The sequence below is a fragment of the Ciona robusta genome, chromosome 7, assembly GCF_009617815.1.
Source record: "Ciona robusta chromosome 7, ASM961781v2".
Classification (NCBI taxonomy): Eukaryota; Metazoa; Chordata; class Ascidiacea; order Phlebobranchia; family Cionidae; genus Ciona; species Ciona robusta.
The window spans coordinates 8779113-8805795 of NC_143241.1; the positions used below are offsets into that span (position 1 = coordinate 8779113).

The window sequence follows — 26683 nt, forward strand, 5'->3', positions numbered from 1 at the left end:
GGTCGATGTGCTTGCTTAAAATGCTGAAGGTTTTAGGCTCAATGTTTCCACTTATGTCATTGGGAAAGACACTTAACGTTAACTTACATATTAATAATAATCATTATGACATCACAGACACTGCGCCCATCCATCCATAACGTTCGTAACGCCATCGACAAAGCTGTATCGGAGCGTGACGCAAACATCGATAAGTTTTGCACACACATGGATAAAGATATCTCTGAGTTGGGGAAAGAAGTGAAGGCTGTGAAACAAGAGAGTCAGGTGTGTTATTTCTATGGTTGGTATGTTATTTCTATGGTTGGTATGTTATTTCTATTTAAGCATAAATCAAAATGCCAAAAAATTTATTTCATAAAGCAAAGGGGCAAACTTATAAACACAGGGAAGGCAAGGAAAGTTAGACACAAAAAAAAAAAAAAAAATTTCAGGGTTGGCCTGCCCACCCTGCCACCCCAGGTTTGGCGCCATAAACCAATACTTAACTTACTTAACATGCAGGATCCCACAATATTGGACTCAGGATCCGACCACAAGAAGATACAATCCACAATCCAGAAGATGATCGACACAATGGATGATTTACAGAAACGAGCGTTTCAACATAAGTCGTACCAGAAGCAGTTTAAGGTATTCGTGGTTTTGAGTGTGAAGGGGTTTTTGATTTTAGATGAATGTAGCTTGCCTTGTCCTCGCATAGCTGAAACACAAAGTGTAAAAAATATATTCTGGCAATTATTTGTTTTGCCATATTAAAGAACCGACGTTTTCAACCCAGTGGTCACTAATGAGTTGTCTAAATTATCAGCTATACATGAAAACACCCACAAAGTTACATACGTGGTAACTTGTAAGCGGACACGAGGTGTATGAAACAAAACACCCAAGTTATAACGACTGTCGTTGCCCCGCCATGCAAGGATAAATAAGTTTCATACGTGGAAACTTGTAAGCAGGCACGAGGTGTATGAAACAGAACACCCGTATTATAACGACTGTCCCGCCATGCGAGGATGGATAAGTTACATTCAATCATCCATATATATTATATTGACAATGCTACCACACCAGGTGGAAGCCACAAAGTTTGAAGAGTTAGAAGAAGTCCACGCTGAGTTGAAGTTGAAGGAATTATTATGGAAGTCGTTGGATGATTGGGACGAGTTATTAGGGGGTTGGATGGGACAACCGTTTGATACACTGGATCCAGAGGCCATGAGCCAACAGGTTGGTCATTTATGCGGTTCGTGTGAAGTGAGTAACCATGTAATATAGTTGTAAGTTTCTTGTGTTGCGTTTAATCTGTGTGACTTTTGTAACCCATGTTAATTATGTTATGTAGTTTAAATACACTATGTGACCAGCATGTTAATTGTGTTGTCTATGTAACTTATGTGAGGCACAGTCTATGCGGCTTTATGTAAACGCTTGGGTTATAAGTTTATATAACTTTCGTGGCCATTGTACATGGAATAATCTATAACCTTGTCTAAATATTAAATAACGCCCTGACCTCTTATAACCTCATGACCTCTTATAACCCCATGACCTCTTATAACCTCATGACCTCTTATAACCTCATGACCTCTTATAACCCCTAACTTTTACACAGGTTGCAAAATACGGTAAATACTCGCACCAGTTGGAGAAAGGACTTCCTCCCAACAATGTGGTTCCTATACTTAAAGGGAAGGTTAATGATATGAGGGATAAGGTGGGTGGGGTGTGTGGGGTGTGTGGGGTGTGTGGGGTGTGTGGGGTGTGTGGGGTGGGTGGGGTGTGTGGGGTGCATAAGGAATAGAGTGGGTTGGGGGGTTGGGGGTGTGTATATGGTTTCAACACTTGGGGGGGGGGTGGTGTATATACAAGCAAATAGTACAGGGTGTTCATATAGAAGTTTTTTTAAATTAAAATGATAGAAATAAAGGATGTAATAGATAAATTGGAAACATTGCCCAGTTTATTCATAATCTCAATAGACAAGTACGGGGGGTGGATCAAAGTAAGTTAAATGGTAGGATAGATATGTGGGCTTGCATTGTGCAATAGATACGGGTGGCAATATAAACAAAGTTAACACTCGCAACCCTCCACTCAGATGCCGGTCATAGCAAACTTACGAAACCCATGTTTGAAATCTCGTCACTGGGAGGCGATAGAGACAGTTATCGGACAAAAGTTGCCACCAAGTGTTCCACCAGGTTTGTATAAGATTTCTATTGAATGTATATTATTTCTATTTGTGTGTGTTTAGCGCTTTTTTTGGCATTATAGTAGTATTCGAAGAGATGTTATATTTATTTTGTATTTTTTTTAGGGAAATTTTTTGTATATGTATATATAACATTTCTATAATGAAAACATAATATTTTGATAATACATAGTATTTCTATGGTTGTCCACAGCTACCAAGGAGGGCGATGAAGAGCCATTATTCCTTTGTTTCCGTATTTTAAACGAATGGGGCGCGTTTGAGTCGGCCGAAGCTATTGAAGAAGTTTCGGGTCAAGCTTCCGGGGAAGCCTCGTTGGAAACCATGCTTAAGAAGGTATTGGGGTTGTATGGGGCATGCGATGGGATGTAGACCAGAGTTGGCCCATTACCCCAACACATAGTATTATCGAGTATTATTAATATTAGACCAACTACAACCTAAATCTTTAACCATGCATTATTTTAAAAATTTCATCAATTGTTTTGTGTGTTTTAATGATTGTACTTTTGTTTCTAATTTCCTTTCCTTCTTTTTTGTTTTAATTATTCTGATTTTTGGTAATATGTTGGAAGAGATAACTATGTTATTATTAGGTTGAAGATTCGTGGAAAGCTACGGAATTCCCCGTGTTGCATCACCGCGACTCCAAGGATGTTTTCATACTTGGTGGAACTGAGGAAATTCAGGTAATGAATGTTGTGGTGATTAGAAGTCTAAAAATAATTCTACATAAATGGCTCGTTGTTTGTCCCCTAGCTGCAGCAACTTCGCTTCTTACTTCCAATTAAATATAAATATATTTTAACCGTAAGCATGGTTTAACGACTGTTGTTTTGTAAGTAATCTAAAGATATAAGTTTATTTTAGTTTTCCTTTTTCATTTTTTTGCCCCAGTAGCAACAATGCAACAATCACCAAAATCTTAATACTGTTGTTACGCCACCCCAGGTCCAACTAGATGACAGTCGAGTATCCATCGCAACCATCAGTAGTTCAAGATACGTCGGTCCAATCAAGGATAAAGTTGACGATTGGCAACGACAACTAAACCTCATGAATGACACTCTTGTGAGTTGAATATGTTACAACCCCCGCTAAGCACCAACTTTTCAAAATATATAACTAATGTTATTTGCACATTTTCCTGTCTTTTTAATTGTTTTAAATTCCAACTTTCTTTCTATTTTAAAATCTTTAGCAAAAAAACAATATTTGTAAACACACCCAACCCCCTACACCCCACACACCCCCACTAACCCCCCTACCCACCAGGATGAATGGCTGACATGCCAAAGAAACTGGTTGTACCTCGAATCTATCTTCAGCGCACCCGACATACAACGACAACTACCAGCCGAAGCTAAGATGTTTATGACCGTCGATAAATCGTGGAAGGAAATCATGCGGAAAGTCAACAGGCTCCCTAACGCCCTCCGGTGAGTGGGGATTGAATGTTACATGTTTTGCGAGTTACCCTGTATGTAACTTTGTGTCTCATCTAACACTGAGGATGGTTAAAGTTGATTAACTGAAACTGCACCATCCTCAGTGTTATGACAAGAGTGAGTGTTATGTAAAGACCAGCTTGGTACTTGTAACACTCTTTCCATTAGAAGTTTAACTTGAAAATAATTAAACATAAATGGCCCATTGTTCGTCGGCTTGGTGCAGCGACCACACTTCTTCCAATTAAATGTAAATATGTTTTAACTGTAGCCTGTTTTAAGGACTGTCGTTTTAAGGCTATATTCTGTTTTTTCGTTTTTAAATATTCTTAATCTTCGCTATCGTAATTGAAGAGACAAATAAAAGGTATTATTATCCCATTAACCCCCACAGAGCATCCACTCAACCAGGCTTGGTTGAACAATTCCAAAACAACAACTCGCTCCTGGATCAGATCCAGAAATGTTTGGAGGCGTACCTCGAATCGAAACGTGTTGTGTTCCCGAGGTTTTATTTCTTATCCAACGACGAGCTTCTTGAAATACTCGCGCAAACAAGGAACCCTCAGGTGGGATAGATATCTTATATAATCTACTGTAAATATATTTCTACAATTTTTCACGCTTAGATAATTAAACTTATATCTTATTACACAATTACTTGTAGTTCTGTTTTATATCTTTATCGTTGTTTTTCGAAAATGTTTATTCTTTGTTTTGTGACCGACTGTAGTGGCTGACCCAACCAATTAAATGCTAACCTAGGGGTTGATAGGGGAATGTTTCGAATCATTATACCCACATTTGGGGTAACGGGGCAACTCGGACCTAAATCTTATACACTGCAGGCAGTGCAACCTCATCTACGAAAATGTTTCGACGCGATCGCTCTTCTTGAGTTTGGTACGGTTGCCGCCGGTAACGATGGTAAGGCGACGCCTAGTGGTGAGGTGCAGGTGACGAACGACATACTTGCGATGATATCGCCTGAGGGTGAAAACGTGGGGCTTGGGAAAGGACTGAAAGGTGAGATTGGTGTTTTATAACACGGGTGTTTTGTTTCATTCACCTCATGCCCGTTTAAGAGTTACCACGTATGGAACTTTGTGAGTGATTGTTTTCTGTATGGCTGACAATTTGGACAACACATCAGCAATAAGCCACTAACCCCCGCCCCCCCATTACAGCGCGAGGTAATGTCGAGGATTGGTTGGGCAAGGTAGAAGAGGCAATGGTCATCAACTTGAGGAAAATGTCGAAAGCTTCGATCAGTGATTTCCAACAAAGATCTCGTGAAGAATGGTGCAGGGCCCATCCATCGCAGGTTTGTATATTGTACACGTGTGTTGTATATATTGGTGTGTATGTATATGTTGGTGTGTATGTATATGTTGTGTATAAATAATAGCATGAAGAAATACAGGTTTATAGATACTGCATGTAATTGGTGTATCCATGATTGCAAAGCTTATATTGGTGTGGGGTTGGTGTGATTGTGATTATTATAGGAAACTCTTCGACTGTTCTTTGTTTACTATCAAATTGGACGAGAAAATTAAATGAAAAGATGTCCCAACTTCCCCTTATTATATTCAAATGAATAAACCAAGCTCATGTTAAACACGCAGGTTGTGTTAACGATCTCCCAAACAATGTGGTGCCAAGAAGTCACGTCGATACTCAACGCTGATGGTGGCGTCGAACCACTAGAGGGATTGAAGAAGTTTGAGCTTGTATCGTTCGCTCGTCTGAACAGCCTTGCTGCCCTCGTGCGGACAAACTTGCCGAAACTACATAGAAATAACATTACAGCGCTGATCACGGTTGACGTGCATGCTCGTGACATCATCACTGATATGGTTCGTTGGTTTCATAGATATCTTATATTATTTCATAGATATCTTTTATTATTTTATTTTATTGTAAATATATTATTTTCAAACAAAACTCAAAAAGTTCTTAATAGTAATTTCATACCCACGCCCCACACAACAGTTATGTTTCATATTAATCCCAGGTTCGAATGGGCGTCGACTCGGCCACCAACTTTGAATGGTTGCGACAACTACGTTATTATTGGGAGCTCGATATTGATGATTGCGCTGTAAGGTGGGTGAAGCAACATCGATTTTTTACGCAAACTTTTTCTATCGGAAACTTTTTCTATTAACTTGAAAATAATTCAACATAATTGGCTCGTTGTTTGTTTGCTACAGTGACCATGCTTCTTCCTTCCAATTAAATATAAATATGTTTAACTGTAAGCATGTTTTAAAGACTGTTGTTTTCTCACTATATTCTGTCGTTTCGTTTTAAATGTTGCTCTTGTGATCAAAGAGACAAATCATAAAGGTATTTTTATCACAGGTGTGCGGGGTCACAATATATATATGGGTACGAATATCTTGGTGCGTGTCCACGTCTCGTGATCACCCCACTCACCGATCGTTGCTACCTCTGTCTCATGGGGGCTTTACAGGTACGTTGGTGTAATGAAGTGTTTACAACTAATTCTACACTGTGGTTAGCGTGCCTACCTCTAGAGGGTACAGACTTGTCGTTGCTACCATTGTGGGCGTATGTGTCCTTGTCCAAGACAGCAATTGCTTCAACCAAGTGGTCACTAATGGGTTGTTTAAATTTTTAGCTGAAACACAATCACCTACCAAGTTACATACACAAATATCATTTCCCCTTGCAATAATAACTAGTTTGCACCCATAACACCACTACACAATATTCACAACCCTCCCACCCCCAGCTTGATTTGGGAGGAGCACCCGCTGGCCCAGCTGGAACCGGGAAAACTGAAACCACCAAAGATTTGGCGAAGGCTCTCGCAAAGCAATGCGTTGTCTTCAACTGCTCCGAGGGATTGGATTTCAAAATCATGGGAAGATTCTTCAGGTAGGTTAACCCTGGCTTGGATTCGAACCCAGGATCCTTGGTTCTTCAACCCTGGCCTGGATTCGAACCCAAGATCCCTGGTTCTCCAACCCTGGCCTGGATTCGAACCAAGGATCCCTGGTTCTCCAACCCTGGCCTGGATTCGAACCCAGGATCCTTAGTTCTCAATTACAACCCACACACCCCTATCCCTCTAGTGGTCTTGCACAATCTGGAGCTTGGTGCTGCTTCGACGAGTTCAACCGAATCGACATTGAGGTGTTATCGGTTATTGCGCAACAATTGCTGACGATCCGGAACGCGAAATCAGCTCGTGCGACGAGGTTTATGTTTGAGGGTCGTGAAATAAAGTTGGACGCTACATGCGCTGCGTTCATCACCATGAACCCTGGGTATGCAGGACGTACGGAACTACCTGATAATCTAAAGGTAACCTTTTACACAAGTAGTTACCTGTCAATCAAATGGTATTTTTACATTAAATGTGAAGTTGGCTAAGGAGTCAATACCCTATTACAGTGGTCATCGTCTCTTTTTTTCAAAAAATTTATAATATATCTCTTTTGTGCGTTATTAGTTTGTTTTGCTGCATATTTAGTAGCGTTTTGTGTGTTTCGTGATGACATCATCATTTATGACATCATCACTCATGACATCATCACTTATGACATCATCACTCATGACATCATCACTTATGACATCACAGGCGTTGTTCCGCCCCATAGCGATGATGGTACCCGATTACAAGTTGATTGCCGAGGTTATCTTGTACAGCGAGGGCTTCGAATCTTCCAAAACATTATCACAGAAGATGGTACAGATGTATAAGTTGTGTTCCGAACAGGTGAGTGGGTGTGGGGGTTGGGGGTTTATGGGGTGTGTGGGGGGTGGGTGGGGGTGAGGGTTTATGGTCTTGGGGTTGGGCCAAGAGTTTGATTAGGTTTTACCTTTGTAACTTATTTATCCTCTCATGGTGTTACAACGACAGTTGTCGTAACACGTGTGTTCCGTTTCATACACCTCGTACAAAATATGTTTTTTTTTCAGTTATCACAACAAGACCATTACGACTTTGGTATGCGAGCGGTGAAGTCGGTTCTCGTGATGGCCGGATCGCTGAAGCGTGAGAACCCGGACATCCATGAAGACATCGTGCTCATTAGAGCGTTGCGGGATTCCAATCTACCAAAGTTTCTTGTGCAGGTGTGATGTCATAGATCGTGATGTCATAGATTGTAATGTCATAAATTTTTGCCAATCCCCAAAATAGGTTTCTTTCTACCAAGCTAATTTTACCATGGAATCCTTACATAGCTCATATTCTTGCACAGGTCACGCAACAAACTTTGTTAAACAAAAAGATTCCAAATATCTGATCTAATCAGGACAATCTTATGTTACAACTTTAACCTTAACCCCCGGTGTAAAAAGCAACCACTTAATAACAAACACCCATTGTTTGTTAACAGGACGCCCAATTGTTCCGAGCGATATTATCGGATCTTTTCCCCGGTGTAGAAATACCCGAACATGATTACGGAGTGTTTGAAACAACCATCAAAGATTGTTTAACGGAGGCCGAGCTTCAACCGATTGCTGCTATCGTTAAGAAGGTAACTATGTGTTGTTAACCCAAGGTCAATGACCTTTAACCCAAGGTCAATGACCTTTAACCCAAGGTCAATGACCTTTAACCCTAGGTCAGTGACATCTAACCCTAGGTTAGTGACCTCTGAGTTCTCATTCCTTACAAAAACCTCACCCTTATAGAATGGAATCTCTATTATTGAGTGTCTATAAACAGCCTCAGTGGGGATGGTAGCACCCTGGGTGTTGGGGTAATAAACCCACATCCCAAATACCCCAACCTACTTTACCTTTATACAATACATGTACCATCACTAACCCCATAAACAGGTGATCCAGTTATATGAAACAATGTTGGTACGACATGGTGTTATGTTGGTTGGGCCAACGGGAGGGGGTAAGACGACTGTGTACCGAATGTTGGCGGCCACGTTGACCAAGTTGCACGAGAACGGCCATAAGCATCCTGAGTATAAACCTGTTAAAACGTAAGTTTGGTAACTTTGTTTTGTTCTTGTGACCAGCGGGTTTGGGCTCAAGGCTTGGTGCTGCTACCATTATGAGCGTATGTGTTCTTGGGCAAGACACTAACGACAATTGCTCCAACCCAGTGGTCACTAATGGGTTCTACAAATTATCAGCCACAAAATAACCACCCAAAAAGTTACATGCATGATAACTAAGCGGACACGAGGTGTATGAAACGAAACACCCAGGTTATAACGACTGTCGTTGCCCCACCATGTGAGGATAAACAAGTTACATACGTGGTAACTTGCAAGCGGGCACGAGGTCTATGAAACAGAACACCCGTGTTTTAACGACTGTCGTTGTCCCGCCATGCGAGGATAAATAACTCACACCTATTCATTTATCCATAGCACTGTGTTGAACCCAAAGAGCATCGGTATGGGTGAACTTTATGGTGAAGAAGATAAATTAACATTGGAATGGAAAGATGGGTTGATGGCTATCAGTGTAAGGCAAGCTGTGCAGGTGGGTATCACTAGGTGTTGTCACTTTGATCTAAATAAGTTAACTTGTACTGTTTGTTGGGTTTAACAGCCACACTTTTATTTTAGTACTTTTACTCAGCAGTTTTCCGTCCTCTCTTCATTATTTTAATCGAAGAGATAAATAAACCTGATGATATTTATGTAACTTAGTAAATATTCCTGTGTAATAACTTTAACTCTATGTTCTACCCCCCCCAGGACACGAGCTCCGACCACAAATGGATAATATGTGACGGTCCAGTTGACGCGTTGTGGATCGAGAACATGAACACTGTGTTGGACGACAACAAGATGTTGTGTTTGGCTAACTCGGAGAGGATTAAGTTATCGGATAGTATGCATATGTTGTTTGAAGTACAGGTTGGTGGGGGTTATGTGTGTGTGTGGTGGTGGTGGTGGGGAAATTGATTTCTTAAATGGATGCAACTTATTATGGGGGTACAACACTAGCCAGTATAACAAGGGTGTTCTGTTTCATACACCCCATGCCCGCTTACAAGTTACCACGTATGTAACTTATTTATCCTCACATGGCGGGGCAACGACAGTCGTTATAACACGGGTATTCTGTTTCATACACCCCATGCCCGCTTACAAGTTACCACGTATGTAACTTATTTATCCTCACATGGCGGGGCAACGACAGTCGTTATAACACGGGTATTCTGTTTCGTACACCTCGTGCCCGCTTACAAGTTACCACGTATGTAACTTTGTGGGTGATTGTTTTTATGTATGGCTGACAATTCAGACAACCCATTAGTGACCACTGGGTTGATGCATATGACAGTTTAGAGTTGACACATAACCTATACAACTCCCAGGACCTTGCCGTGGCTTCTCCTGCCACGGTATCAAGGTGTGGCATGGTGTACATCGACCCCAACGAACTTGGGTGGCGACCTTACGTGACAACGTGGCTGAAAACACAAATCGGGTCGCACTTGAAACAAGATTCCAAGAACTTTATACTGGATTTGTTCGATGCTTATATTGAAGATGGTATCAGGTGATGTATGGGTTGTTGTTGAACATTATGTGCCAACTGGAAGAAACAGTTCTGTAGTGGATTGTTTATAGCATCCGATAGCAGCAAGCAGTTTAATTGCCGCTATTTTCCTACAAAAGTTCTCACTGTTTTGTTTTTAGTGGCATTTTTTGGTAACAAGGCATAGATTTGATTGTTTACCTTTTCATACATTTTTTGTAATAAAGTATAAAAATAACTCTAGTAATTGGTAAACACAACCTTTTTAAACCAAGTTTTTGCCTGACACTAAGTGCAATCCAGCCCAGTGACAGTAGATAACATTAAATGCAATCCACCCTAGGTACGTGGAGAAAAACCTATCCCAGATGATGCCCCAAGTCGGCCTAAGCAAAGTTGCCACGTTATGTTCCCTCCTTCAATCCCTGTTGCTTGGTAAGGGAGGACCCGACCTTAAACAAGATCCGTTACGCCTGCAACCTATGATAGTTAACGCATTCGTGTTCTCATATATCTGGTGCGTGGCCGGGAACGTCAACGAAAACTGTTTCGATAATTTCGATTCCTTTATGAGGTCACAAATGGAGGATAATCCAGAAATAAAGGTAACTATGACATCACAAATGACTATTATTACACAATTTATTTTATAATTTCTTTTCATCTCTTTTTATATGTGATGTTTGTTTTTTAAACTGACATTCTTTCCCACAATTTTTTACCCATAGCATGCTTTAACGACTGTTGTTTTATTGTTAATTCCTTTTTCTTCGATGTTTTAATTAATTTGATTTTCGTATTCGAAGATATAAGCACCATTATGTTATGTTGATTATTTATTAATTTGAATATTACTAGTAATTTTGATTGGAAAGTATAAATACCATTATCTACCACAGCTCCCAACTGGTGCCGATATGTTCAGTTATTACATTGACTTTGACTCTAAACGATTCGACTTATGGGAACGAATCATACCGGCGTTTAAATACGACACGGAGGTTCCTTTCTTTGATATGTTGGTACCCACCATCGATACTGTGAGGTTTGGTTACCTGATGGATAAACTGTTGGCTGTGGAACGATCGGTTCTGTTTACAGGTAGGTACGGGGTTCGTGGCCCACCCCAGGGGTTGTGTCTTGGGTACGGGGTTCGTGGCCCACCCCAGGGATTGTGTCTTGGGTGTGGGTTTAATATGTATAGACTGTGGGGTAAAATGGGCACAGCCAGCACATAATGTCCCACATTTTCTAATCGTGTTTTAATAGCAGTTTTGTAGGAATACGTTTAGAGAATTCTGTAACTATTCATTGTTTCTTACAAAAAAGGATGAAAACATAATCATCTTACCCTGGTAATATCTTGGTCACATTTTTTGTACATCATTTGTTAATAACCACCCCTAATGTGTAAACCCCCCCCATATTTATCTTCCCACCCCACTATACAGGCGGCACTGGTGTTGGCAAGTCCGTGGTAGCTCGTGGTTTACTGGATTCGATCTCGGAGCAAAAGAACTACGTGCCCGTTTACATGAACTTCTCGGCACAAACCTCGTCCATTAGGTCGCAGGAGTTCATTGAAGCAAAGCTGGAAAGGAAGAGAAAGAATATTATTGGTTGGTTGAGAAAATACTCTATATATAGTAACTGTATGGTTGGTTGTTTGTTTGTTTATCTGTGCAGATACCCCATATATAGTAACATGTGTGGCTGTGGTGTATACTATATATGGCTGTCGTCCTACAGAATATTTGCGATACCGGGTTCAAGGCTCAACGCTGCTACCATTGTGGGCGTATGTGTCCTTGGGCAAGGCATTTAACGGCAATTGCTTCAACCCAGTGGCCACTAATGAGTTGTAGCACCCTGGTGTTGGGCAATTTGCCAACCATCGCCTTAACCCCATACCTCACCCATATCAACAACACTGGTTACCCCAGGTGCCCCCCCTGGAAAGAGGGTTATCATCTTCGTTGACGACTTAAACATGCCCAAGCTCGATCGATACGGAAGTCAGCCCCCCATCGAACTACTTCGTCAATATCAAGATTTTGGGGGTTTGTATGATCGGGAGAAGATGTTTTGGAAGGTATGATGTCATAATAAACAACATGATGTCATAGTGGCACGATTTCTCTATTTACCCGTTCTTGATTCTTTGTTATTTTAATTATTCTGGACTTTGTTGCTGTAATCAAAGAGATAAATAATTTTAAAATAATAAATGTAATAATATTATAGTGATAAAAATGTCTGTTAAAACTGATGACATCACAATGGTGACTGTTAGGTGATCAAAGACGTGACAATCGCATCAGCGTGTGCTCCCCCCGGTGGTGGAAGAAACAACGTAACTCCCAGGTTTATTCGTCACTTTGGGATGTTCTCACTCCCCTCCCCATCCGAGTTCAATCTCAAAACAATTTTCAACGTGAGTTGGTTGATAAATATGTTGTTGCTGCCAGGTGTATTATACGTCAAACAGAATAGAGTTCTGTTCCTGCTTTATTGCTTAACAGCAAACCCCGATGGCGTCTTGTTGTATGGCAGACGAAACATCAGTCCTTTGGGATCTCAAACAAATAATTGCAAGGAGATCTTTTCACATTTCAATTTGTTTAAATCTACCTACATGGTAGCTTTTAAGCGAGCACGTGGTGTATGACGCTTGCCCCATAGCCGACAAACCCCCCGTCACCCCCACCCATATTAACCCTCCCACCCACGCAGGCGATCATGGGTGGCTTCCTCGCCGACTTCCCCACAGCAGTGAAGCAAGCCTCTACTAATATAGTTGACGCAGCCATTGAGATATACGGACGAATGTCGACCGACCTGCTACCAACACCCACCAAGTCACATTATGTATTCAACCTCAGGGATTTATCTAAGTGTGTACAAGGGATCATGAGAGCTGATTCCGGGGTCATAAGAGAACAGGTATGATGTCATAATGTACTGCAATGATGTCATAATGTAATGCAATGATGTCATAAAGGATATATCGAAAGATTTTATAACTTTACATTTTTTTTAAATTACTAAAAACATTGTTTATAATTTAATTGTGAGTTTAGACACCTTAATTTCTGTTTATGACATCACAACCACAATGTTTATGACATCACACAGGTCCATATCTTCCAATTATTCTGTCACGAAGCACTTCGAGTTTTTCACGATCGTCTCATCAACTCTGACGATAAAAATTATTTTTACGCGATATTATCGGAGATGGCTAGCAAGCATTTCGGACAAACTGTAAGTTTCATAGAAATAATATATTATTTAATTAATTACGAACATTTTACCCAATCTGTTTAAAGTTTTATGGAAATATTATATTAATGAACCAACCACACGGATCCACTAGGTGGAGGCAGAGCAGTTTGTGACGAAACCGATTTTGTTCGGAGATTATTTGAAAGTTGGAGCTCCTAAAGAAGAAAGGGTGTATGATATATTGACTGACAGGTAGGTGGGGTGTTAGTGTGGGGTTTTGACCTCTAGTAACCTTTGACCCCAAGCAACCTTTGGCCCCAAGTAACTTTTGACCTCAAGTAACTTTCGACCCCAAGTAACTTTCGACCCCAAGTAACTTTTGACCTCAAGTAACTTTTGACCCCAAGTAACTTTTGACCCCAAGTAACCTTTGACTCCAATTAACTTTAATCCCCAAGTAACCTTTGACCCCAAGCAACCTTTGACCCCAAGTAACTTTTGACCTCAAGTAACTTTCGACCCCAAGTAGCTTTCGACCCAAGTAACTTTTGACCTCAAGTAACCTTTGACCCCAAGTAACTTTCGACCCCAAGTAACTTTTGACCTCAAGTAACTTTTGACCCCAAGTAACTTTTGACTCCAAGTAACCTTTGACCCCAAGTAACCCCCTATATACCCCAGGATTGACAAAGTGAAGTCGGTCATCGAAGATTACCTCGACGATTACAACATGTCATCACCCAAAGAGATGAAACTCGTTTTCTTCCAAGATGCAATCGAACATATATCGAGGATAGTTCGTATGATTGTCACTCAACGTGGTAACGCCTTATTGGTTGGTGTTGGGGGGTGTGGCAAGCAGTCTCTAACCCGATTGGCTTGTCATATGTGTGGATACCAATGCATACAGATAGAGTTGACGCGAGGTTATAATTACGATTCATTTCATGAAGATTTGCGGAACGTTTACCGCATCGCGGGTGTGGAAGGGAAGGACACGGTGTTTCTGTTCACCGATACGCAGGTCATTATATGGGTTGGTTATCATAAAGTAGGGATGGGGAATATACTGCTCAGTAGTTGACTAATAGGTTGTCCAAATTATCAGCCATACATAAAAACAATCACCCACAAAGTTACATACATTGTAACTCGTAAGCTGGCATAATTTTCTTTACTGTTTCTATGATTTATTGACAAGGAAAAACACTTAAGTACCTACTCATGACATCATAACCACTTTCAATATGACATCACAACCACTTTCATTATGACACAACAATTCAGCAACAATATGAACAACCTATACCAAGTGGCTCGTTGGTCTAGGGGTATGATTCTCGCTTTGGGTGCGAGAGGTCCCGGGTTCAAATCCCGGACGAGCCCTTGTTTTATCTTTCAAAGAAATTTTCTGGCGATTGTTTGTTTGTGATCTTAATGGACCAAAAAGGCTTCGAGACTTGATCTGTCACCATTGTGGGCGTATGTGTCCTTGGTCAAGACACTTAACGACAAACCCTGGTGATGTTTCGCGGTATGGCAGATAAAATGTCGGTCCTTTATGATCACAAAACAAACAATTGGCCAAAAATCTTTTCCCACCCTAATATACAAGTTTTTCATTGTCCAAGAAACTATATACTTATATTCATGTGATGTCTCAACTTCCAGATCGTCCAAGAAGAATTTCTCGAAGACATCAACAACATTCTCAACTCCGGGGAAGTCCCCAACTTATTTGAGAAAGATGAGTTAGAGCAAGTGTTGGCAGCGATACGTCCGTTGGCTAAAGAAGCCGGAATTCCTGAGGGAGATAGAGATGGGGTGTTCCAACATTTCATCGCAAGGTGGGTGGGGTTGTAGGGAATTGGAAATGGGGTTGTGAGTATAAGGATGGGGGGGATAATTATTACAACGGAAGGTGGAGTTATTTGTTTTGGGGGTTAACGGAAATGAGGTTGGGTCTGGTTTCCAACCCTTCAACTTTAATTTAGGTAAAATGTTTTAATACAGTTGTCCATAAGCATTGTGATTGTGGTAGATTGCTTAATATGGGCGGCCGATGCATATGCACTGTGTTTGATTGTTATATAATAGAGGTTACATTTTCTGGTCGTAAGTGTTGACAATGTGACATCACAAGTTAATACTGTTTGGGTCCTTGGTCAATACAACTCATGGCAATTACTCCAACCCAGTGGTCACTAATGAGTTGTCTAAATTGTGGCCATACATAAAAACCACAAAGTTACACACTTAGTAACTCGTAGGCATCTCCCTTATATTTTCGTTAACCCCCTCCTCCATACAGAGTTCGTCAAAACCTACACATAGTATTATGCATGTCCCCTGTGGGTGATTCGTTCCGTGCTCGGTGTCGGATGTTTCCGTCGCTCGTCAACTGCTGCACCATCGACTGGTATGTTGTTTCTATGGATATGATAGAAATGTCATCATCAAACCATTATAAGTGGTGTTGAAAGTTATTATATGATGTCTATATTATATATGGGTGAGGTCCTTGTCAAAAAAGTTGAATTAAGGGCAGAGTTTGCCCATTATCTCAGACTGCCTATGTTAACAACATGACCATTGTCATGACTTCCTGGACTTTATCTGCAACACAATATAATATGATCCGCTATGAAACAAAACACCCATGTTATAACCCGCCATCCTTCCATAGGTTTGTACAATGGCCCGAAGACGCGTTACTTAGCGTTGCACAAAACTTCCTCGGACCTGTGCATGAGTTGGAGGACGATATGAAACAAACAATCTCTAAGATTTGCGTCGAGATTCATACGAGTGTTAATGTGATGGCCGAGAAGTGAGCATAGATATCTTATAATTTACATAGATATCTTATAATAGGATAAATATATTATAGAGACATTTTCGTCGCTTTGATTTAAAAAAACGATTGTTTACCAAAGTCTCCGACTTTCCATTGGATTCAGAAGTAACGGAATACATAGACATCTTATAATATACATAGATATCTTATACAATTATTAACTTGTGTTTGCCTCTGTGATTACGATATCGAAGATTAAAGCAAACTTAATTTTATTTCAACGTTTTTACAAATCAACAGTCGATAAAACACGCTAACTGTTAAAACCAAAGAAGCAAGGTCACCACATTTTTAAACAAACATTATCATTTTGCCCCCCATATATTAAACCTCCGCAACCCCCCCAGGTTTTACAAGGAGCTACGTCGGCATTATTACACGACACCCACCTCGTACTTGGAACTCATCAACCTTTACCTGGGGATGCTGGGCGATAAGAAGCGACAACTTGTGACCGCTCGTGATCGGTTCAAGGTTCGTTGGGGGCAAACTTTATAAACACAGGGGAGGCAGGGATAGTTAGACACACAATCCTGTGAAACAAATCTAACTTATTGATTGTAATGTTTACTGATTAATGCCGTGCAGAAACTCAAGGGTTGGCCTGCCCACCCTGCCACCCCAGGTTTGGCGCCATGACACCCCAACTTGAGTGACACTAAATGTTTAAACCACACATAGGGGGTTAAGTAAACTACTTGAATTGAACGACCGACTTAAACACACCCGGCTCCAACATTCTGTACACCACACATAGAAACGTATGCGTTAAAATATTTCATTAATGTTTAATTCACAGACTGGTTTAAGCAAACTCCTTGAGACGAACGACCTTGTGGATTCGATGCAAGAAGAGCTGACGGCCCTCGAACCAGAGTTGAAGAGGAAGAGTGGGGAGACGGAGGTGCTGATGGAGAAGTTGTCGGTGGACCAGGAGAAAGCTGATCAGGTTGGGGGGTGTGGATGTATATGGGGTGTTATAACTTGAGTATTAAACATAACATGAACATTTATCCCTTCGAATACGACAGCGAAGATCAAATTAATTAAAACAATAAAGAGAAGGGAATTTGCAGCAAAACCACAGTCGTTAAAACACGCTATGGGTAAAACTACTTTAAAAACACCATAGCAAACTGCCTATAACGACAAGACTAAATATTTTTACCTAATTTATGATTATGACATCATCAACCATATTATGACATCACAGGTGCGTAAAGTAGTCCTAGAAGACGAAGCCGTAGCTAAAGTGAAAGCAGAGGAAACGCAAGCCATCGCCGATGACGCACAGAAAGATTTAGACGATGCTCTTCCTATATTATCGGCTGCCAATAAAGCGCTAGATGCGTTGGACAAAAGTGATATCGCCGAGATTAAAGTCTTCGCTAAACCCCCCGATATGGTGATGACTGTCATGGAAACGGTTAGCATCTAACGTCTGTTATAACTTCGTATCTTTGCTTAATATAGTGAGGAGTAAACATCGGTTAATACGAAAAGGGGAAAAACATATTTATATTTAATTGGAAGTAAGAAGCGTGGTCGCTACACCAAGCAGACAAACAACGAGCCAATTATTTTGAATTATTCCCAAGTTAAACTTTTAATAAAAGTGTGCGACACGAAACAACCCATAAAGATTATGATAAAAAAACATTTGAGAAAAGTGCATACCATACTTATGACATCACTACCCCCATTATGACATCACTCCCCCAACAATAGGTATGCATTCTGCTCAACTCGAAGCCAGACTGGGCGTCGGCCAAAACACTTCTCGGAGATCCAACATTCCTCAAGAGGTTACTGGATTACGACAAGGATAATATCGCGCAGAAGATTTTGAACAAACTGACCAAATATATCAATAACCCCGACTTTGTGCCCGAGAAAGTAGAAAGGGTGAGGTTTGATGTTGGTACCTTTGGATGTTGGAGTAATGGGGTTATCCCAGGTCTTTATGTGTGCCTATGTTTTATGTGGATAATTAAGGCCAGAATTTGGCACATTACCCCAACACCCATACTGTTTATATACATCATTTATGTGTAAGCAATAGTTGTGCCCCGTATTTTGAAATACTTTCCCCCATCTTGTCTAACCCCCCTCACCCCCCCAGGTGTCCAAAGCTTGCAAATCGATGTGCATGTGGGTACGCGCAATGTACGTGTACGCGAATGTGGTGCGCGAGGTGGAACCCAAGCGTGAACGACTCCGAGCCGCTCAAGCGGAACTCGACGTAACAATGGCTTCATTGAGGGAGAAACAAGAGAAACTCGCTGATGTGGAAAGTCAGATCGCTGAGTTACAGGTGAGGGTTGTGTGATATAAAAGTGGCCTAGGGGATGCCGGGTTCAAGGATCAACGCTGCTACCATTGTGCGTGTCCTTGGGCAAAACACTTAACGACAACTGCTCCAACTCAGTGGTCACTAATGGGTTGTCTAAATCAGTGCTCTTCAACCTTTTTTGGGTTGGTGAACCCCTAAATTGTTGCGACGAACTCATGCACCCCTGATTGCTGTAAAGTAAAACTAATGACGTCATCAAGGAGAAATGCGTACGAGAATAAGTTCCTGTTTAGTCGAAAAGCACCGCCAATCAAAGTCATTAGGAACAGATGGTTTGCGGTTAAAGAAAAGACTAGTTTCGCAATTTCCAGTGATGCAAGATATAGAATTCATAAAAAAACTGTAGGAAAATGGCTAAATTTGTTAAAAATGTTTAAAACTGAATATTATTGCTGAAAATTGTTGAAGTTTGTGATGCAACCTTGTATACCTTTTGTACTGGTGCACCCCAGGCATATTTTGATGCACCCTAGGGTGCACCGAGAACACCGGTTGAAGAGCGCTGGTCTAAATTATCAGCCATACATAAAACAATCACCCACAAAATTACATACGTGATAACCTGTAAGCGGGCACGAGGTGTATGAAACAGAACACCCGTGTTATAACGACTGTCGTTACTCCACCACGTTATTACAAACAACTTACACATAACAACACCCAGGCAACATACGATGAGAGCGTTCAGGAAAAAGATCGGTTGATGAAACAAATGTCGTTGACGGCCGCTCGTATGAAACGAGCCGGAAAACTCACTGCTGCCCTCGGTGACGAACAGGTAACATAGATATCATATAAACCTTTAAATGTTAAAGTTTACACGACGAGGTAGCTAGAGACTTTGGACTAGAGTTTATGGTTTCAAAGGCTCGACCATTGTGATTGTATACGTGGACACGTTGCTTGATGAATACGTTTTGTTCAATCAAATAAACAGACGTTGCCCACCATACAAAAAACAACCACCTGCAAGGTTGAATCCTTGAGCAAGACACGAATAAATAAGTCACATATACTCAACAATGTACAACCCCCCCCCATAACACCCATGTATTTCAGATAAGATGGCAGGAAAAGGTTGAGGAATACGAAGTACAGATCGGTAACGTTGTGGGCGACGTATTTATCGCTGCTGCGTGTATCGCTTATTACGGAGCTTTTACTTCTACTTATCGTGAATTGCTTGTACAAAGGTGGACGAATACATGTAAAGAACTGGTGGGTGTTGTGTTATAATCTTTGTATAATGTGTATTATAGCATGGTTGGATTATTGGGCCAAACATTAAAATACTTACAGTTTGAAACAATTCTTAAAAAAACAAAAAAAACAAAAATCAGAGTTTAAATTTTTTCACTTTTTCCCGGTAGTTTTTACCTGTAGCGTGTTTTAACGACCATCGTTTTGTTGCTAATTCTCTTTGTTGTTTTAATTAATTTACTTAAAACATGATTAATTATTAAACTACGATCCATAAACAACTTCCATTGTCCCAGAACCTTCCCACATCGGAGGACCTCACCCTCGTTAAAATCCTCGGGGACGCCTACGAGATCCGACAGTGGAACACGGAGGGGTTGCCCCGTGACATGGTGTCGACCGAGAACGCCATTATGGTGACGAGGTCGCGACGGTGGCCACTCATGATCGACCCCCAGGATCAAGCTAATAGGTGGGTGGGGTGGGGTATAAGGGGGGGGGGGGTATAGAGGGGGTTGGGGTATAGAGTGGGTTGGGGGTATAGAGGGGGGTTGGGGGTATAGAGGGGGTTGGGGTATAGAGTGGGTTGGGGGTATAGGGGGGTTGGGGTGGGTATAGAGGGAGTTGGGGGTATAGAGGGGGGTTGGGGGTATAGAGGGGGTTGGGGGGATAGAGGGGGTTAGATAGGGGTGTTGGGTCATTAATATGGGGGTGTATAGGTGTGAATGGCGGTTCGGTACCTGGGGGTTAGTTAGATTAGGGGGGGTAGGTGTTAGGTACATATGGGTGTTCTGTATCTTTTCTTCATGAGATGTTTCCACTAAACTCAAGTAACTTATGTGTGAGTTATCAGATGAATAAAACTTAATATATAGTGTAATATTCCCATACAAATATTATCCTTGAAAATATTATAATCAACACATCATTTAACCACGCCCCAACAGGTGGGTTCGCAACAAGGAGATGAAGAATGGCTTGAAAATAATCAAACTAACCGATCCTAACTTCCTACGTACATTGGAAAACTCAATAAGGATTGGAATGCCCGTGTTGTGCGAGGAGTTGGAGGAAACTTTGGACCCGGCGCTCGAACCTGTGTTGCTTAAACAGGTACAAGTCGTGTTGGTATTCGTACTTTATGTGTTTTTGCAGAAATTGTCTGTAAGGTTAAGTTTTCTTTTGAATTAAAAGGATTTTTTTTTTTATGGAAAAATGTTTGCTTCATTTGTTTGTTTTATTTATTGTTTCCATGACCCTGTTGCGCCACCTAATGGTTTTATATTATTTCTATGCAGACGTACATGTCGGGAGGTCGCATGTTGATACGGTTGGGCGACTCGGACATCGATTACGACAAAAACTTCCGTTTCTACATGACGACTAAACTGGCCAACCCACACTATCTGCCTGAAGTTTGTATTAAGGTGATTTGTGGTTGTGAATATATTGTGGGGTGGTTGGCTGTATTTGTGGTGCATGGGGGTTAATGTTAGGGGTAAACGGGGTGTCATGATACTTTTGGAACAGTTTGTTTTAATGCCACCCCAGTTTTGTTAAAAATTCAAAAAATTGCACTTTGTTGCGATGTAATAAACGTATTTGTTGATTGTATTATGACATCACAGGTAACATTGTATTATGACATCACAGGTAACAATAATCAACTTCACGGTGACGAAACTCGGGTTGGAAGATCAAATATTGAGCGACGTTGTTCGACTGGAACGACCTGATCTTGAGGAACAGAGGAACCAACTTATTCTAAGGTTTGTGGGGTTTGGTTGGCCTTTATCATCTTATCTGCCATGTGGGTATTTCATGTAGAGTAAAATTTCCCACAAACATCTTACTGTAGTGGTTTCCGCTAAGGGGTTTGCGGTTGATCTGCCAGCCATGGGTTGTATTGGTGGAGGAGTAACCACGTTGTTGGTGGAATGTTTTTAAGCTAAAGTAAATTGTTTTGGTGCTATTTCTATCTCTTAGTTGTTTTAATTAATTTGATTTTCGCTACCATATTTGAAGAGATGAATAACAATATACCCCCCTCCAGGATCAACGCTGACAAAGCCCAGTTAAAGTCGATTGAAGACCAGATCCTCAAACTCCTGTTTACATCGGAGGGAAACATCCTCGACAACGAGACGCTCATCAACACGTTGAACGAATCCAAGTTGACGTCGGGTGTGATATCGAAGAGGTTGGTTGAAGCTGAAGCGACCGAGATCAACATATCGGAAGCTCGGGAAAAGTAAGTTACGAGTGTGGTATCTTATTACATTATGTGTGTGAATATATTGTAACATTACACACATGAAACCTGGGGTTTAGACCAGAGTTTTAAAAACAATATTATATAGTGGGGAGGGGGAGGATGGGACACCTTTTTAATCTATGTTCTCCTCCAATTTGGTAGTAAACAAAGAACATTCAGCGATTTTTTATAAAACTGTATCCTCACGGCTCCCATAGACCGCTGTTGATTGTTTAAAACACGATCAGGATATTTGGTTATTATGTGTGAAAGGTGTCCCATCTTCCCCCACCCTACTATATCATTGTAATATATCTTGTTGCAAAATACGTTTTATAATTACATAACCTTCAATAATAGATCCTACATAAGACTCCACATAATACATCTCTTCAAATAAGACACTTACTAGTTGGTGAATTGTCAACTAGTAGCTTGGATGTTATTATTGGCTCACTACTGATTTGATTTATTGTTCCCATTACCTCAACACACACAGACCATTTCTCTATAACATGGATGTGTATAACATTATATGGTGAACTTTACTATTTCTATTATTTCTATGACCATCACTATTTCTATTATTTCTATGACATCACTATTTATATTATTTCTGTGACCATTACTATTTATATTATTTCTGTGCAGATACCGCCCGGTTGCCACTAGAGGCTCCGTCCTCTTCTTCGTTGTTGCCTCGTTGAGCGAGATTGACCCAATGTACCAATTCTCCCTCCAATATTTCAACAATATATTCAACACAACCATTGTGAACGCCGAACCCGCTGATAATTTGGATAAAAGACTCAAACTTTTGCTGGTGGGTCTCGTGCTCGCTGTCGAGCTGACACATTAGATGGGTCATGGGGGTTCGGAGCCATGCACCATGTATAAAGTATATGTCCTTGGGTGTGACACTTCAATAATTCATATTTTTATTCCACTGGTAAATATTTACAATTATCCAAGCATCGCCCACAACCCATTACAGGTTGATTTTATGTAATGTTTTATTATCGCAAGCTGGTTCCATTCAGTGGTTTTTTAAATCTAGTCTAAATCATTTTTTTAGTGTAAAAAACTTTTTATTTTTTTATTTTCAAGACTTTTTTATTGTTAAAATAATTTGCAAGCATCCAAATATTCACCCACAAATAAACCACAGGTTGACACAACGTTCGCGATCTATCGAAACGTTGCTCGTGGTTTGTTCGAACGCCACAAACTCATCTTCAGTTTCATGGTTTGCATCGACATTATGCGACAACGAGGATCGATATCCGATGACGAGTGGAATTATTTCCTCCGGGGGGCGACGGGGATCGATAAGAAACGACCACCCAAGCCCGATGATGATTGGTTGACAGAGGAGGTGGGTGTGATGTCATAATGGGTGTTGTTCAGGAAGTTTTTGACCAAATGACAACGCTCTCCTAGATTTCTTAGAATACTGTTATAAAATCGTGTAAATAATCTTTGTTTTTTACCAAATGGAAAGATAAAAGAGAATGAGGAAACATCCACTATCTTCTTACCCCCAAACCAACAATATATATTAAACAAAAACAGGGACTGTCTTGCCCTAATACACTCTAACTTAACCCCCCATCACCCCAGGATTGGATCAAATGTGTCGACTTGGAGGAAAATCTCGCTTGTTTTAAAGGTTTAACCGAAGATATAACGAGAACACCGATATATTGCGCACTAGGGGAGCTAGAGATACGTCTCAACCCTGCCACGTCAGATACTTATTCGGTGAGCATAGATATCTTATAAATAAATATTCTGTACATCAAATAAAAATAAAAATGTTTTGTTTTTTAAATAAATTCATAGCCAAGTCAAACATAGAAATCCCAACACAAAATATAAAAATCTTATAAACAATTGACCACGTCAGAATATATTCCAGTTAAAGTAAGAATGACCTTTAGTAACCTCTAGTTTGATTGACAGGTCCCCGACCCTCCTCCTTACGACAAGGAGGATGACTCGGAAGTTATCGGACATTGGGAGGAGCGACTCAGCATGTTTCAAAAGTTGATGCTGAGCAAAATATTTAAGGAGGAGAAGGTGGGTGTAAAAGTTGTTTAGAGACCTGAGGGTGCGGGTTCAAGGCTCGATGCTGCTACCATTGTGGGTGTGTGTAGCCTTGGCCCTCTTTGCTGCACTTTCTACCCATAACGTGTTTTAACGAGTGTTATTTTGTTGCTAATTCCTTTCTCTTCGTTTCGTTGTTTTAATTAATTTGATCTTCGCTATCGTATTTGTAGAGATAAATAAAAGTCATGTTATGTTTTATGATTGTTTTAACTTGTTTCTCATTGAAAACTTGCGTCAATGTTGGTTTATGAAGCAACCATAACTTAGTATCGGCAACTATACACAGTAGTTAAATAAACAATGTCTTTCAGGTCGTGTCATGCATCACTGACTTTGTGGTCGTGAACAGCGGAAAGGAGTTCGTCGAGAACCCCCCGATCACATTATCCTCATTGTACGCCGATATGACCAACGTCGTGCCCTTGGTGTTCGTGTTAAGCACGGGTTCCGACCCCATGGGGGCCTTCCTAAGGTTCGCCAAGGAGAGGGATTACACAGATAAATACCAAGCTATATCTCTGGGGCAAGGTGGGTGGGGGTCGGTGTGAACGTATGTTGTGGGTCTATCTGTTTGGTTCCTATACTAGAGGTTTTATGAATGAATGTCACTTATTTATCCTCCCATGGCGGGGCAACAACAGTCGTTATAAAACGGGTGTTCTGTTTCATACACCTCGTGCCCGCTTACAAGTTACCACGTAAGTAGCTTTGCGGGTGTTTCTATACAGCTGACAATTTGGACAACCCATTAGTGACCACTGGGTTGGAGCAATTGCTGTTAAGTGTCTTGCCCAAGGATACATATATCCATAGTGGTAGCAACATCAAGCATTATCTTAATGAATCCACCACAACACAGGTCAAGGCCCAGTAGCAGAGAAACTGATGACAGCGGCTCGTGAGAGTGGGGGGTGGGTGTTCCTACAAAACTGTCATCTTGCTAAGTCGTTTATGCCACGCCTTGAAGAAATATTTAAAGAGTGAGTTGTGTGTTGTGTTACACTAGTAGTGTGTGGTGTATGTTGCATTTGTGACTCTGTGCTCTGTGTCATATATTTTACTTAGTGCCTTTGGTTTAAATGAGCTTTTTCTGTATAAAAGTCTGGGTGTTGGGGTAATGGGCCAACTCTGGTCTAAATCCCAGGTTTCATGGCATGCCTCACTGTAGGACCTCACCCATATAGAATAGAATGTGCATATACAATGTTGGGGTAATGGGCCAACTCTGGCCTAAATCCCAGGTTCCATGGCATGCCTCACTGTAGGACCTCGCCTATAAAGAACAGAATGTGCATATACAATGTTGGGGTAATGGGCCAACTCTGGCCTAAATCCCAGGTTCCATCGCGTGCCTCACTGTAGGACCTCACCCATATAGAATAGAATGTGCATATACAATGTTGGGGTAATGGGCCAACTCTGGCCTAAACCCCAGGTTCCATGGCATGCCTCACTGTAGGACCTCACCCATATAGAATAGAATGTGCATATACAATGTTGGGGTAATGGGCCAACTCTGGCCTAAACCCCAGGTCCCATGGCATGCCTCACTGTAGGACCTCACCCATATAGAATAGAATGTGCATATACAATGTTGGGGTAATGGGCCAACTCTGGTCTAAATCCCAGGTCCCATGACATGCCTCACTGTAGGACCTCACCCATATAGAATAGAATGTGCATATACAATGTTGGGGTAATGGGCCAACTCTGGCCTAAACCCCAGGTCCCATGGCATGCCTCACTGTAGGACCTCACCCATATAGAATAGAATGTGCATATACAATGTTGGGGTAATGGGCCAACTCTGGCCTAAACCCCAGGTCCCATGGCATGCCTCACTGTAGGACCTCACCCATATAGAATAGAATGTGCATATACAATGTTGGGGTCATGGACCAACTCTGGTCTAAATCCCAGGTCCCATGGCATGCCTCACTGTAGGACCTCACCCATATAGAATAGAATGTGCATATACAATGTTGGGGTCATGGACCAACTCTGGTCTAAATCACAGGTCCCATGGCATGCCTCACTGTAGGACCTCACCCATATAGAATAGAATGTGCATATACAATGTTGGGGTAATGGACCAACTCTGGCCTAAATCCCAGGTCCCATGGCATGCCTCACTGTAGGACCTCACCCATATAGAATAGAATGTGCATATACAATGTTGGGGTAATGGGCCAACTCTGGCCTAAACCCCAGGTCCCATGGCATGCCTCACTGTAGGACCTCACCCATATAGAATAGAATGTACATATACAATGTTGGGGTCATGGACCAACTCTGGTCTAAATCCCAGGTCCCATGGCATGCCTCACTGTAGGACCTCACTCATATAGAATAGAATGTGCATATACAATGTTGGGGTCATGGACCAACTCTGGTCTAAATCACAGGTCCCATGGCATGCCTCACTGTAGGAACTCACCCATATAGAATAGAATGTTCATATACAATGTTGGGGTAATGGGCCAACTCTGGTCTAAATCCCAGGTCCCATGGCATGCCTCACTGT

At 41.2% G+C, this 26683-nt stretch overlaps 1 protein-coding gene and 1 non-coding gene across 2 annotated transcripts in view; both read left to right on the plus strand.

Annotated features, from left to right (window-relative positions):
• The window catches only part of LOC149734529 (dynein axonemal heavy chain 6-like), a 42975-nt gene that overhangs the window by 10474 nt on the left and 5818 nt on the right, over positions 1 to 26683 (plus strand). The window contains exons 17-70 of the mRNA XM_089882094.1: positions 118 to 267; positions 505 to 633; positions 1075 to 1230; positions 1616 to 1717; positions 2102 to 2204; positions 2409 to 2551; positions 2812 to 2904; positions 3167 to 3286; positions 3491 to 3654; positions 4058 to 4232; positions 4512 to 4689; positions 4851 to 4987; positions 5292 to 5522; positions 5681 to 5772; positions 6031 to 6142; positions 6425 to 6570; positions 6768 to 6999; positions 7277 to 7414; positions 7618 to 7773; positions 8040 to 8183; positions 8488 to 8645; positions 9039 to 9153; positions 9372 to 9533; positions 9998 to 10182; positions 10505 to 10766; positions 11061 to 11262; positions 11613 to 11780; positions 12105 to 12253; positions 12455 to 12595; positions 12895 to 13104; positions 13297 to 13425; positions 13538 to 13638; positions 14068 to 14410; positions 15058 to 15233; positions 15698 to 15805; positions 16073 to 16216; positions 16591 to 16717; positions 17043 to 17192; positions 17457 to 17669; positions 17972 to 18148; positions 18366 to 18557; positions 19261 to 19374; positions 19656 to 19814; positions 20093 to 20268; positions 20744 to 20909; positions 21095 to 21223; positions 21450 to 21565; positions 21850 to 22047; positions 22702 to 22873; positions 23219 to 23425; positions 23671 to 23811; positions 24013 to 24129; positions 24471 to 24687; positions 25019 to 25139. Of these exons, the coding sequence (XP_089738220.1) occupies positions 118 to 267; positions 505 to 633; positions 1075 to 1230; positions 1616 to 1717; positions 2102 to 2204; positions 2409 to 2551; positions 2812 to 2904; positions 3167 to 3286; positions 3491 to 3654; positions 4058 to 4232; positions 4512 to 4689; positions 4851 to 4987; positions 5292 to 5522; positions 5681 to 5772; positions 6031 to 6142; positions 6425 to 6570; positions 6768 to 6999; positions 7277 to 7414; positions 7618 to 7773; positions 8040 to 8183; positions 8488 to 8645; positions 9039 to 9153; positions 9372 to 9533; positions 9998 to 10182; positions 10505 to 10766; positions 11061 to 11262; positions 11613 to 11780; positions 12105 to 12253; positions 12455 to 12595; positions 12895 to 13104; positions 13297 to 13425; positions 13538 to 13638; positions 14068 to 14410; positions 15058 to 15233; positions 15698 to 15805; positions 16073 to 16216; positions 16591 to 16717; positions 17043 to 17192; positions 17457 to 17669; positions 17972 to 18148; positions 18366 to 18557; positions 19261 to 19374; positions 19656 to 19814; positions 20093 to 20268; positions 20744 to 20909; positions 21095 to 21223; positions 21450 to 21565; positions 21850 to 22047; positions 22702 to 22873; positions 23219 to 23425; positions 23671 to 23811; positions 24013 to 24129; positions 24471 to 24687; positions 25019 to 25139 (8546 nt within the window). The remainder of the gene's footprint in view (positions 1 to 117; positions 268 to 504; positions 634 to 1074; positions 1231 to 1615; positions 1718 to 2101; positions 2205 to 2408; positions 2552 to 2811; positions 2905 to 3166; positions 3287 to 3490; positions 3655 to 4057; positions 4233 to 4511; positions 4690 to 4850; positions 4988 to 5291; positions 5523 to 5680; positions 5773 to 6030; positions 6143 to 6424; positions 6571 to 6767; positions 7000 to 7276; positions 7415 to 7617; positions 7774 to 8039; positions 8184 to 8487; positions 8646 to 9038; positions 9154 to 9371; positions 9534 to 9997; positions 10183 to 10504; positions 10767 to 11060; positions 11263 to 11612; positions 11781 to 12104; positions 12254 to 12454; positions 12596 to 12894; positions 13105 to 13296; positions 13426 to 13537; positions 13639 to 14067; positions 14411 to 15057; positions 15234 to 15697; positions 15806 to 16072; positions 16217 to 16590; positions 16718 to 17042; positions 17193 to 17456; positions 17670 to 17971; positions 18149 to 18365; positions 18558 to 19260; positions 19375 to 19655; positions 19815 to 20092; positions 20269 to 20743; positions 20910 to 21094; positions 21224 to 21449; positions 21566 to 21849; positions 22048 to 22701; positions 22874 to 23218; positions 23426 to 23670; positions 23812 to 24012; positions 24130 to 24470; positions 24688 to 25018; positions 25140 to 26683) is intronic.
• Positions 14701 to 14772, plus strand: Trnap-ugg (transfer RNA proline (anticodon UGG)). The gene has a single exon. It is a non-coding gene; the product is annotated as a tRNA-Pro (tRNA).